General features: G+C 36.6%; 1 protein-coding gene across 1 annotated transcript in view; it reads left to right on the forward strand.

Annotated features, from left to right (window-relative positions):
• lars1b (leucyl-tRNA synthetase 1b) overlaps positions 1 to 9,982 on the forward strand; it is a 39,540-nt gene extending 29,558 nt beyond the window's left edge. The window contains exons 27-32 of the mRNA XM_082141216.1: positions 2,099 to 2,209; positions 4,593 to 4,703; positions 6,636 to 6,740; positions 7,116 to 7,211; positions 8,619 to 8,751; positions 9,220 to 9,982. Coding sequence (XP_081997342.1) covers positions 2,099 to 2,209; positions 4,593 to 4,703; positions 6,636 to 6,740; positions 7,116 to 7,211; positions 8,619 to 8,751; positions 9,220 to 9,422 — 759 coding nt within the window. The 3' untranslated portion in view covers positions 9,423 to 9,982. The remainder of the gene's footprint in view (positions 1 to 2,098; positions 2,210 to 4,592; positions 4,704 to 6,635; positions 6,741 to 7,115; positions 7,212 to 8,618; positions 8,752 to 9,219) is intronic.
• The last annotated feature ends 2,807 nt before the right edge of the window (positions 9,983 to 12,789 follow it).

A 12,789-nucleotide genomic window follows, 5' to 3' on the forward strand; every position in this document is an offset into this window, starting at 1 on the left:
TAGTAAAAACATAAAGCCTAATGTTTGGTGCATTTTTCCTTTCAAACGCAATCGCGCTCCAAAATATGATACATTCAAACCCACAGCGCGCTCCAAAATATGATACTCAAACGCACAGCGCGCTCCAAAATATGATACAGTCAAACGCCATCGCGCTCCAAAATATTAAACATTATGGTTATACATATCTATGTTTGAGCAGATATCCACAAACAGTATTTAACAGTAAACACAGGTCTAAATAGTATAATATTCACCATATCTAGCAACAGTTCAACTGCAATGTGAAGTTTATGCAACAATACCATAAACTAATAAGTAAGAATTTATTACCTTACATCTTTCTTGTCTTCAAATCGCGTTCTTCTTCTTCTGAGGTAAATCCAATGTAAGCTCAGACGTGTCTTCCAAACTCGACGAAAAGCAGAGACTTGTGAAGTTTTTTGGTGTTTTGTGTTTGAGGTAACGAGGGCGTTCGCGTTCCATGTGGAGATTTGCATGTGAATCTCTTTTGCGCGAGTGGGCGTGTCGAATTAAAAAGTAATTAGCAAGCGTTTGAGAAGCTGGACATCCTGTTGGTTTTATACAAATTACTTCAACAGAGAATATTTGTTTTCAGTTTGAATCCGATCATTTAAAAGTACACACTTAAATGTGTATAAAGGTATATGGCTCATAAATGTGTGAGAAGTATTCGCTGAGTTTTGATTCAGTTTATAGACGTGCTCAAGAAAAAAAAGTTCACCGCGACGGAGAGGCAGAACGCACACCCTGTTTATTTTCTTTATTTTACAAAAGCACAATGTTTTGATTTGATTGTAAGTGAACACATACAAAAGTAGAAATATCACAGATTATTTTTTTATATTTCTTTTTTCTGTATAACCATAAATGACGGAGTAATTTAAGTTTATGTTGCTGCTATGTGAAAAAAATCCAGCAAAACGCGTCGGCGCGTTTCTCGACCTCAGAGGGTTAATAGTGCTTAAGTCACAGCATACCTACCATTGCCGTACTTGCTTTTGTAATTGCTGCTTGCAGCTATATTTATAGTAATTATGATAATGATAGACAATTTGAACAGCTCAATTTTTATCATTATGGTTAAAACTCGCCAAACTTTGCACTCATGAACTCACATCCAGTGAGACTGGATGTATAGTTGCATAGCAACTAGTGGTTAACTGTAATATTCAAAACCTCAACCCTGCTACACGACATAAAATGTTCAGTAATTTCTTGATGAAGATTTTCAGTTAAGTGTTTTATGGGAGCTTCCTGTTGGGTTAGAATTAGTAGCATCCTTGTAAAATCCTCGTAACATTAAGCCGTTAGACAGAGATCCTGCACTGAAACAGAATTGACCTCAAGAATGAGTCAAGTCTACAGCTGTCATGTAGAGTGAGTTCAGCGCTGTCCCAGACCTCCCCTGACAGAAGAGTAGTGCATTATCCCTCGCTTTTATCATGGGACGTTTCCCTACAGTCTGTTTCTACCTATGCCGGTCCTTACATAAGTGTTATGAGTCAAAGCTCTGAGGAAAGAGGCTTTTCTCAGTCCTGTTGTTGAGACCATGTGGTAATGGATGTCGCTTTGGATAAGGAGTTGTTGTGCTGATGTGTTTTAGACTGTGAAGGAAACTATACTGTTACATGTAATGGAAAAAAACAAACACCTTCCCTAGATTTACTCCATTCCAGTCAATATTATTTGTGTGTGTGTATGGTCACACTTTAGATTAGGGTCCAATTCTCACTATTAACTAACTATAGCTATGAATTTTGCCTCAAACTCCTATTTACTGCTTATTAATAGTTAGTAAGGTAGTTAAGATTGGGTAAGACTAAGGGATGTAGAATATGGTCATGCAGAATAAGGCATTAATATGTGCTTTACGCAGTAAGTACTAACAGCCAATATCCTAGTAATATGCATGTTAATAAGCAACTAGTTAATAGTGAGTTAAGTGTTACCATATAAATTATTGATGTTGTTATTAATATATCACAATCTTTAATCTTATTGTACTTTCTTGTGTAATGGGCTTTAAACATTATTATCTTCAGTTTGTTTAAGTTTTTTTCTTTGTCAACCACAGAAGGGGGACAGCAAACCACCAGCTAAGCCCACGCACTGCACCATCTATGTAGCGAAGACCTACCCACCCTGGCAGCACAGCGCCCTCTCTCTGCTGGGCAAACATTACAAGGTACAAACACCCTAACCACAGCTCAGTGTATTGCTATATCAGTACATCACTTGTATATCAAAGTGTGCCAATTGAGACAATTTTTGCTGGGTATTGACTAGGGATGGGTACCGAAACCCGGTATTAAACGGGCCCCGGTGCTGAATTTTGAAAGACCGCTGGATCGTTAAGCTCGGACGTTATCGGTTCTGCTCTCGGTACTGGAGAAATGATGAAAGTAGCCTACACGTGCTATTTATTATTGCTATTAAGAAATTATTATCTTGCGAATATATATTGAACCATTTGTCTGTGATGCATTTTTGCTAAAGAGAGAGAGAGAGAGAGAGTGTGTGTGTGAGAGAGAGAGCGAGAGCGAGCGAGCGATCTTTCACGCAAAGCCACGGCGCGCGCAACACAACAGCCCTGCTTAATGAGTGACGATGAGGACAGAACATTCAAAAGGTTACACTTTAGATCTTTGATATTAAACTAATTTTATTTTAGATTTAGATTTTGGCTTCCAATGATTATAAAAAAGAAGATATTTGAGGTGTAACCATTAAAAACTAATAACTAAGCCACATTCTCTCCAGCGCAACTTCCTTACCTTCACAGAGCGATGCGCTGTCATTTCTCCCTAAAACCCAAAAGTAACGTCAGAATCTGCACGATCGGTGATTGTTGTAAAATGTAGTCTATACTGTTGCTAAACTGCGGGACGCGTTTGATAATAAAAGGCTATTAAAAGTACCAAAATTTACGCAATAGACGCTGTTCCAAAATGCGGCGCACGCTCCGAAACACACCGCAACGAGACAAGCAGCAACGTATATTTTGGGCTTCGTGTGCGCATCTAAACGATCAAATACACAAATATGTCAAAATGGCCGTCTTGGAGATTCACTTAAACAGTTTATTCACTTAAATACAGTTTATGTCTTAAATCGGCGTAAATAGTTGGGAGAAAATATGAGGCTTAATAATATTAGATCTGCATTTGGTCTTAAAGAGGCAGCAGTCTAATAAACCTGCTGACGATTGCTCCATTAATGTGAATCAAACAACAAAAGGCAAAGAGAAAATCAGTCACATCTCTTGAATGATATAAGCTTTAATCTATCTATGATAAACTATGCAGTGTTATTTTACATCTGACTTTTAGATGTCTTTTTAACCCATATTACTCCTGAACAGTAATCTCAGTAGACATTACTGAAATTAAAGCACTGGGTATATAATTTGTATATTTGTTTTATTGTATACTTTTTTTTTTTTTGACCATGTGTTTGTACTTTGTTTTTGGCGTCCTGTCTGTCTATATAAAACACAAAAGCCTGCACCCTTCTGCATAACATGCATGTTTTATTTGTTTTGTTAAAGCATTGCTTTTTCTTTTGCTATAGATATTTATTTTACATTTCAAAATATAAAGCAAAATTAATTATGTTCTAAATTATTTTTCCCCCTTTTTTTAATATAACATAAAGAACCGATAAGAATACCGTTAAAGTACCGGATCGATAAGGAGTATCGGTAAGAGTAGTAATACCGTTAAAACCTTAACGATACCCATCCCTAGTATTGACACAGAATTCAAACTGATTTGATTCCAATTGACTAGCTCTTGACTAGTTTAGATACTGATTCAATATCAGTTCGGATAAATATCAGGTATAGTACAATGTCAGTGGTTGTTGTTTTTCTGGCTGACTGAGTTAATAGACATTAAATGGCTTTTCTGAGGTAAATGTGACATTACGTGACATTGTTTACAGTCGGTTTTATTCACGTCTTTCTGCGTTTGAGACACTGATTGAGCGATTACATGAGACATGATCCATTTCAGTAAGTTGTTCTGGTTCTTTCAGCATCCCTTCTGATGTTCATTCATGTTTATTTCATACTGTAACTAGTAGTAAAGAGGAAGATATAATCCGTTTATGCCTGTCATACCTCATTAAAGAGTGTAATTTATTGTTTTACTTTTATTAAATTGACAGAATTTTAAAGTTCAGATTTGTTTCTTTTCAAAAGTAACCAAGCACAAAGTGTATTGGGATTATTGTATGGAAGGCGCTGCACATATTTTTAGTCAAGTTTTGTTTACGCATCAACAGCACAAACTAAAATCGATTCTTGGGATTTAAGAGTCGTTGAATAAGTTCATCAAATTGAAAGTTGATGAAAAAATATGAATCAGTCTGTTTTTGTCTTTTTGTTTATTTACAAAAGGACACGGTGATGAATATTTGGTGTTGCATATGTAATTATTATGCTGTATTGGGATATGCAGCTATTTGATCACTTCTCCGGTACTATTTTAAATGCTGTTGAATTTAGAGGGTTAAATCTTGACCTGAGCGTGAATCTAATGGTTATTCTTTCCCATTATCATTTCCAGAGTAACAGTGGAGTTCTACCTGACAATAAGGTCATCGCCACTGAGCTGGGTGCCATGCCGGAGCTGAAGAAGTACATGAAGAGAGTGATGCCCTTTGTAGCCATGATAAAGGTAGAAGAGAAGTTTGGTACTTGAATACGATCTTGAAAAAACAGGGTTTTAGATTATTATTGGAAAACTGTATCCCACAATGCAACGGATTCAATTAGACGTTCTATTTAAGTAACGAATGAATTAGTAAAAGAGGCAATATCATTTAACATTTTTTTCTGCAGAACTTGTAAGAGTAGTATGTTGTTTTCAATTCAGCCATACACTTTACACACTTAATAATACATGTATTAAGCCGTATGCTAGTATCTTGTTTCAACATTACTTTTTTGTGTGTGAGACAAGTGAAATAAGCAATAAATTAATATATCAATTATATATTTAATTTTATAAATGCTAATATATAAAATTGTATTTTCTTAATGTTAATTAACCCAATAATTACTTTATTATATATATATATATATATACACACACACACACACACACACACACACACACACACACACACACACACACACACATATATATATATGTATATATATACACACACACACACACACACACATATATATATATATGTAAGGAATAATTGATGACAGGCCGTTGAATTATTAGAAAAATAATGCACACCCGAGGTGGTAATGCGGTCACGACGCGAAGCGGAGTGGCCGTTACACCTCGGGTGTGCATTATTTTTCTAATAATTCAACGGCCTGAAGTCAATTATTCCGCTTATACTACAGTTACCACACCTCGAAACATTGTTCAGATTATGTATTTCAAGACGTTTGTAAAGTTTTTGTCATTAAAACGCTCTTGTATGTAGGACTAATTTCTTACGCATCTAATCCCATACCTCCGTTGCTAATTCCAAAACGTCATTTCAGAGTTAGTAACGGAGGTTTGAGCCGCTGATAGCAGACTAATGCTGGGGACACACGACTAGCTGACACATTCTCTGACTGTTTTCATCGACTGCAGCAGATTTTAAACACCGACTTTGAACACAGACTGAACGCGCTGAACACGCGCGGGCATGATCAGTCAAAGTATCAAATTACATTCATAACCGGCCTTAAAGTGTGTTCCCGGCTTTATGCAGTTATTAATGCAGTTATTAGAGAGAGATGTTGCATAAATGAGACAGAAAAGCATGTGCGTCAATATTATTATTTATTAATTAATTCAATCGTTTTAATTAATTCGTTAATTCTTTTTTTTTCTTTCTATTATTGACAGATGACAGTAGACTAGCCAAATAAATGAAACCCAAAGCCCTTTTAACAAGTAGGCCTATCAATAATTATTTATTTGTTATTATCTGCAATAAAAATCCGTGCTGCAGGACTATCCATTTATTTAGCCTATATTCAGTTTAATTTTCTATTGATTATAGATAGGACTTTATAGTTTATTTATTCAAATTAAACTGCATGTTTCTATTGATTGTGAAGCTAGACATTGAAAATTGCAGATCAAGCGCATGGGGCGAAATGCTTTTTCTTGTTATGAATTGTATCCTATTTTCCGTTATTACAGTTGACTACGCGAAGTGATATGGAACTGTAATGCGGTCAAGACCTGCCTGGAACTACTTTAGCCGTGCGTTTCCCTGAAAATAATGCACACCTTAGAACGTTCGTCAACCAATCAGATTCAAGCATTCAACGGCCCTGTAGTATAAATGTATATATATATATACACACACACACACACACACACACACATATATATATATATATATATACACACATACATATACATATATATGCATTTGTGAGCAGAATAGACTCTCAAAATCGCACTGACCCCGACAGTAGAATATTGTGTGTGTGTATCTTAATTATGCAAACTATTAAACCTTTTTTGCTGCTGAACACATGCTAGGTGAATTACTAAGTATAATAAATTTCCATAATATTATAGAACCAAATGTGTTATAAAATGCATTAAAATTGATCCTGTTTCTGTTTTTCTGTGTATTTCCAGGACAGCCTAGAGAAAATCGGGCCCAGGGTTCTTGATCTAGAACTGGAGTTTGACGAGCGCACCGTCCTACTGGAGAACATCGTTTATTTGACTAATTCTCTCGAGGTAATAGCGCACAACTACTTAAAAAGACAACTAAATGTACAGTTTCTATAAAAGGAAAGATTAGAAATAAAGAAAGACCCTCACTTTCGAACTCTTAAAGACAACATAAAATGTATATTAACTTAATGTATGGCTTAAGTAATGTCCCTGGACTTGTATGTCTCATCAGTGCACAATACAACTCAAACAACTTTTCATTTCTGCTGATGTAATCAAGGCAGTGTGGGCGGGAAAAATTATATTATCCAATCATCACAGTCCAGAAAGTTCCTGCTGAATATAAACAAATGCCCCACCTTACATAATTACCCTAAAAATACATAACAAAGGTGTTTGTATGGTTTTTTCTCTCTCCCTCTCCGTCTCCTCCATCAGTTGGATCAGATAGACGTTGTATTCGCCTCTGAAGCCGATGACAAAGTAAAGGAGGACTGTTGCCCTGGGAAACCATTCTGTGTCTTCAGATCTGAGGTGATGATGAGAGCCACTGAGGCCCTGTCAAAACTGCAACACAGAAGCCTCCATCTATTGTCTCTCTCTCTCTCTCTCTCTCTCTCTCTCTCTCTCTTTATTAATGGTTGATCTGGCCTGTGCTTCATGCAGCTAGAGACAGGCTAATTTTAGAAGCACGCTGTGCATGGGTAATGCTTCTTACATTCAGCTCACTGTGGTGTAGTGTGGTGTAGTGTACAACTTTGAGTTGTGGCTTTAAGTTGTTTTCTGAAATGCAGTGCTGACACATTTTATACAGAATTTGATATGCAGTGTTCCCACAATCATGAAAAAACATTTAAAATTTAAATATTTCACACACACACAAACACACTATATATATATATGTATATGTATGTATATATATGTATATGTATATGTGTGTGGTTCTTCTCTCAAAATAACCCCGACAGGGTGATGAGGACCCCGACGCAGAGCATTTCACCACATAAATAATTATGGGGATAAGATATATTGATTTCAGATTAAACTGTTTTAAATTCGTACCTGTTTGTATCTCATAATCCAACAGTTTACAAAACAAAAGTCACAAAATAGCAGCAGCTGCGTTTGTATGAAACGAGAGGGCGAGTCCACGATACTGGATGGCATAATTAAATAACTGTACACAAAATATTGATTCGACTGAGTTTTAACACTGTATTAGCTCACCAAACACAAAACGTTCCTAGCGCTGCTGACTTAAGTAACCCGGATGAGCCTGCGCGTTATCCACTTTGAGCGGTTGTTATCTGGGAATAACATACCACTGGATGGCGCTATTGACCAATCAGAATCAAGTATTCCACAGAGCCGTGTAAAAAATATATATAGTTAAGTACCTTTAGAAATAAATATTTTATTTGATTCAAGTTCTACACGGTTGAACAACTGAAGCAACTGAGAGAAACTTTTCTACAGATAAAAGCCAAATGGGAAAACCTACGAGATGCATACATGAGGAAAAATCATCTAGTCATCCAGTAATCATCTGAAGAAGGCAATCAATCGTTTCGCGTTCAGTGTGAAAGCTCCGTTCGTCTGTGATTCGCTTAGCTTGATCGCGTCGTGCTCAGTGTGAAAGGGCCTTTTGTCAGTGAGTCGGTGTATGACATCAAAGCCATGAGCAGAAGTGTGTATGTATGTGTGTATATACATATAGGAATATATATATATATATATATATATATATATATATAGGAAATTGTGATGCATTTTATTATTTCAGGATTCTTTCTAATAATAATTCTATCTAATAATCATAGACAACTGAAAATACATTGTTCAAACGGTTTGAGGAATCCTGTATATGAGGCAGAAAGTGTCATATAAACGTGATCTGTATAATGTCGCATCCTTCAGCTGTGACCTGTGTGTCTCCTGTAGCCTGGAGTGTCAGTCTCACTGCTGAACCCTCAGCCAGCCAACGGCCTGTTCTCCACCAAGATCGACATCCGACAGGGAGACAGCAAAGACAGCATCATCCGCAGACTGTCCCGAGTCAACAGAGCCATCAAGGGTAATTTACTTTGCCATAGGTTTTCATGAAACTATTAAGATATTCAAAGCAACAAGCCACAAGCAACATTTTAAAGTATCCAAATACTGTGAGGCCACATTATGCTATGGTGAACCTGATTTCACCATGTACAAAATGTTCCTGGATCGACATATTTGTTGATCCTGGAACAACATTACATTCAACCAATCATATTTGAGGGACAAGTCTAAGTTAATGTCAAGTTTAGGTTTCTAAATCCAGTGTTTTTCACCTATCATTTCCCTCTGATTTTAGGGATAAGTTATGGGTACGATTAGGTTTAGGGGTAGGGATATGGTTAGGACTAAATCTTTGAACAGGAATGTAGTTCCAGGATCAACAAAATATGTTGATCGAGGAACAAGTCTTACTTGACAAAATCATGCTACATTGCTGATCATGTTGCCAATTTTTTTTTTTTTTACAACGCTGTTGTAAAAATTGCAGATTTATCCAAAGTGAAGCTGATGCGTTTTGAGGACCCTCTGCTCGGACCGCGGAGAATCCCAGTTTTGGGGAAGGAAGAGGAGGGTAAACTGCCCATCTCAAACAGTTCAGTCTTCCACGTCAGCCTGCAAGAAAACAAAGTTCATATGAGCGATAACGGCCTGAAAATGGACATTGGGGACACTTTAATCTACCTGGTCTAGTGACATCTGAAACTGTTATATGTTTTTTCTCTCGTTTGACTATCTGACATGCATCTATAAAAACCATATTGTTCACAATGAATGCTGAGGCGCTAGTTAATTTAGCATTATCTGGCATTTAGACTCCTGTTTCAGCATTTGGGAACTGTTCTGTTTAATGATCTGCTGTGTCTGTATAACACACACTATTGATTCATATTTGTTATCTAGCTTTTTATTCAATAAAAGACCAAGAGGATCATCAAGAACAATCAATTCACACTTATTCTGACCATATTTTGAGGTCCCTGCAAATGACATTTGAAGGTATTATTGTCTCTTTTGTAATTTTCACATCCGTCCTGTGTTTTAAATTGTTTGCATATGTCAGCCGCAGAAGTCTAGTGTAGGGTGTTTGAAAAGACGCATTCAGGACAATAAGTTGTGAACGAACTGTCTTTTCACTGTAAAACCTTAAGAAAGCACAGTTTTCTCTTCTTTTTCTCCCCGGTAAATATGTATTCAATGAAAACTTAATCAAATCAATAGATGCTAATAAAATTTACATTTGTTTCCTTGAATGTCTCTGAATACAGATGCTTCCTCAAGCATGTCTCCAAGTGGAGTGTCTGTTATTCACCATTACATTTTAATGGTTTATATAGGGAGAAAAAATACTATTTGGTTTGTCATTGAGGTTAAAATAAGCTCTTTGTTTTTTCAAAAATCCTTTATGCATACAAACCATTACTCTGTGTATCATTACAACTTTGATATGGAAGAAAAATCACAGCAATCCTTTTATGTTTTGGAGTGGAGAACACTACTGTTCAAAAGTTTGGGGTCAGCAAGTTTTTTGTATATATAAAATTAATACTTTTTGTTTTTTAAAGTTTTACTTTTAAACCTATTTCATGAAGGTAAAGTAAAATGTCTTTTAAAATTTCTATCCACAAAGAATCCTGAAAAAAAAGTAATCACATTTTCCATAATATTTTACAACAGTTTTCAACATTAACATATGGCTGCATTTACACTGGCACAAAAGGAATCATTGCAAACACAAAAATCCACATTATATAAGCATTCCTTTCTGAGCCTCTTCCAAGTGTGGTTTTAAATCGTATACGATGGACCCTTGGTCTTTTGTTTGTCATCTTTGATTTTTTGTTTTTAGCAACTGTGCTAGAACACTTCGTCTGTTTAAATCAAACTCACACTGACAAAAGTGTCCAAAATCATCCTCTTATTAATTATTTCCATGTTTTCACTGTTACATGATAGGGGAGCGCTATTACACATCTTACTGAATCTCCAGATCAAGACAGGCCTTCGAAGACGAAGCAGAAACAAGCGATATTATATGTAAGCATAAATAACGCCATCAACAACATTAAACGGCATATAAATCAAAACTGCCTAATGTTAATGGAATGGCGACCCATGACGAGCTACAGGAATGTGAATCTTTGGGGATGTTGATGGACTCGGATTTACTCCATCTGTGTTTTGATTATTGTTGTGATTTGTTGTTGTTGGACGATCTGGATATACAAAAACGTGATTTTCCCATCTTTTTGCTCAAAATGTTGCTTTTTTAATTAAACTTACCCACATTCAAGTGTAAATTTTTACAATATATATATTTATATAAATATATATAAATATTGCCAACTGTCCTGGCCGCCATCTTGTTGGCCTCTCATTCATGATTTTACAAATGAAGGAGTGGAGGATGACGTTCATCACGCTGTCATATGCCGATTCGGACTGAAATATTACCATAGAGAGTAAAAGAAAAGGACATAGACTTCAACGGAGACAAGTGAAGTCAATTAGAAGCACTCACTTCCTGATGGTTGAGCGTACTGCACAGACTCAAACTGAGCTTGATGATGTAGATGTGACATGAGCAGCCTGTCTGACAGTTGTAAGTCTTCTAGTAGCTGTGCCAAGAGAAATCTGAATCATTCTCTTCCGGATTTTGCAGAGACGGAGAGCGTGAGTAGGAGCTGTCCATCAGCTAGGAGCAGGAACAACTTTATGACTCTCTATGGGCCTCTCCCTTGACTTTATGCCTCCACGTCCCCTCGATTGCCTGCGAGCTTCTCCTCCTGTCTATACGGTAATTTCTCAACTGTGCGATAGAGTTGCGTGGTTATGATGCAATCATTAGCCTATTTTTACAAAAACGGCTTCTACGGGGCCATAGTGTAAGATACAAGGTAATGGAGCCTTTTATACATTGTCGTGTTTCTTTATAAATAAACAATGGACAAACGGAGTCTTTAAACGCCTCAGATGTAAAGTTATTCGCTGTCAAAGTGACGCCAAAATGAATGGGAGTCAATGGAATGCTAACAGCAGGTGATGGCTTGTTAGCCAATAGATGCCCTCATAGAAGGTACGCTTTCCAGGTGCTGGATTACCCCCTTGAATATTACGGAGGTAGAAGCGTTAGGAATAATGTATGGTGATAAAACAAAAATCATACATCAAAATAAAATACTTGATATGAATGAAATAAAACTTCAAAACTTTCCATGATTGACTTCACATTTCCGATGGACGGCAAATGACCGTTTTAGTTACATTAATGGCTATTTTTCAGTTAAATCAAATAACAGAATCCCAATCAAAGAAATACATCTGAAATAAACGCCTATATTTTTAATTGAAGGGGTGTCAATTGCAATAAAATATAAATACATGAAATTATTTTACTCAATTAGCTGAATAATGAATAATTAAGGCTTTGAAAATTAATAATTCCACGAATGATAAAAACATGAATTTTGAAGGTGAAGTATGTAGTTTCTGCGACACTAGTGGCATTCTAGGCACGCCCAATTACAATGAGGAGAAATAATATTTTATTTCTCCTCATTGTAGCCCTAACCCATAATCATTACTATTGTTCACCCTTTACATCTGTCTGTGGGTTTTGCAAATATATTAACCAATTAAACCTATTAAAAAGAGCTTATGACTAAACCTCGTGACTCCATTGGATCCTCAAACTGTCGGCCAAACCTCATAATTGAGTATTTGAGGCAGACAGGGACTACAGCGGGTACTTTCAAGGACATCTTTAACCTCTCCCAGAAGCTCGCTGTAGTCCCTGTCTGCCTTAAATCCTCTACTATTGTACCTGTGCCTAAAAAGTCAGCTGTCACCAGCCCCAGTTGCTCTGACCCCTGTCATAAGGAAATGTTTCAAGAGGCTTATCCTGCAGCACATTAAGAACATTATACCTCCTGAACTAGACAGACACCAGTTTGCTTACAGGGGGAGCTGATCTACAGACAGAGGACACGGTCATCATAGCACTCCACACAGCCACTGCTCATACAGGGGGTGGATGTGGAGCGTGTGGATAACATCAAGT

Source organism: Leuciscus leuciscus (assembly GCF_965113295.1).
Source record: "Leuciscus leuciscus genome assembly, chromosome: 16".
NCBI lineage: Eukaryota > Metazoa > Chordata > Actinopteri > Cypriniformes > Leuciscidae > Leuciscus > Leuciscus leuciscus.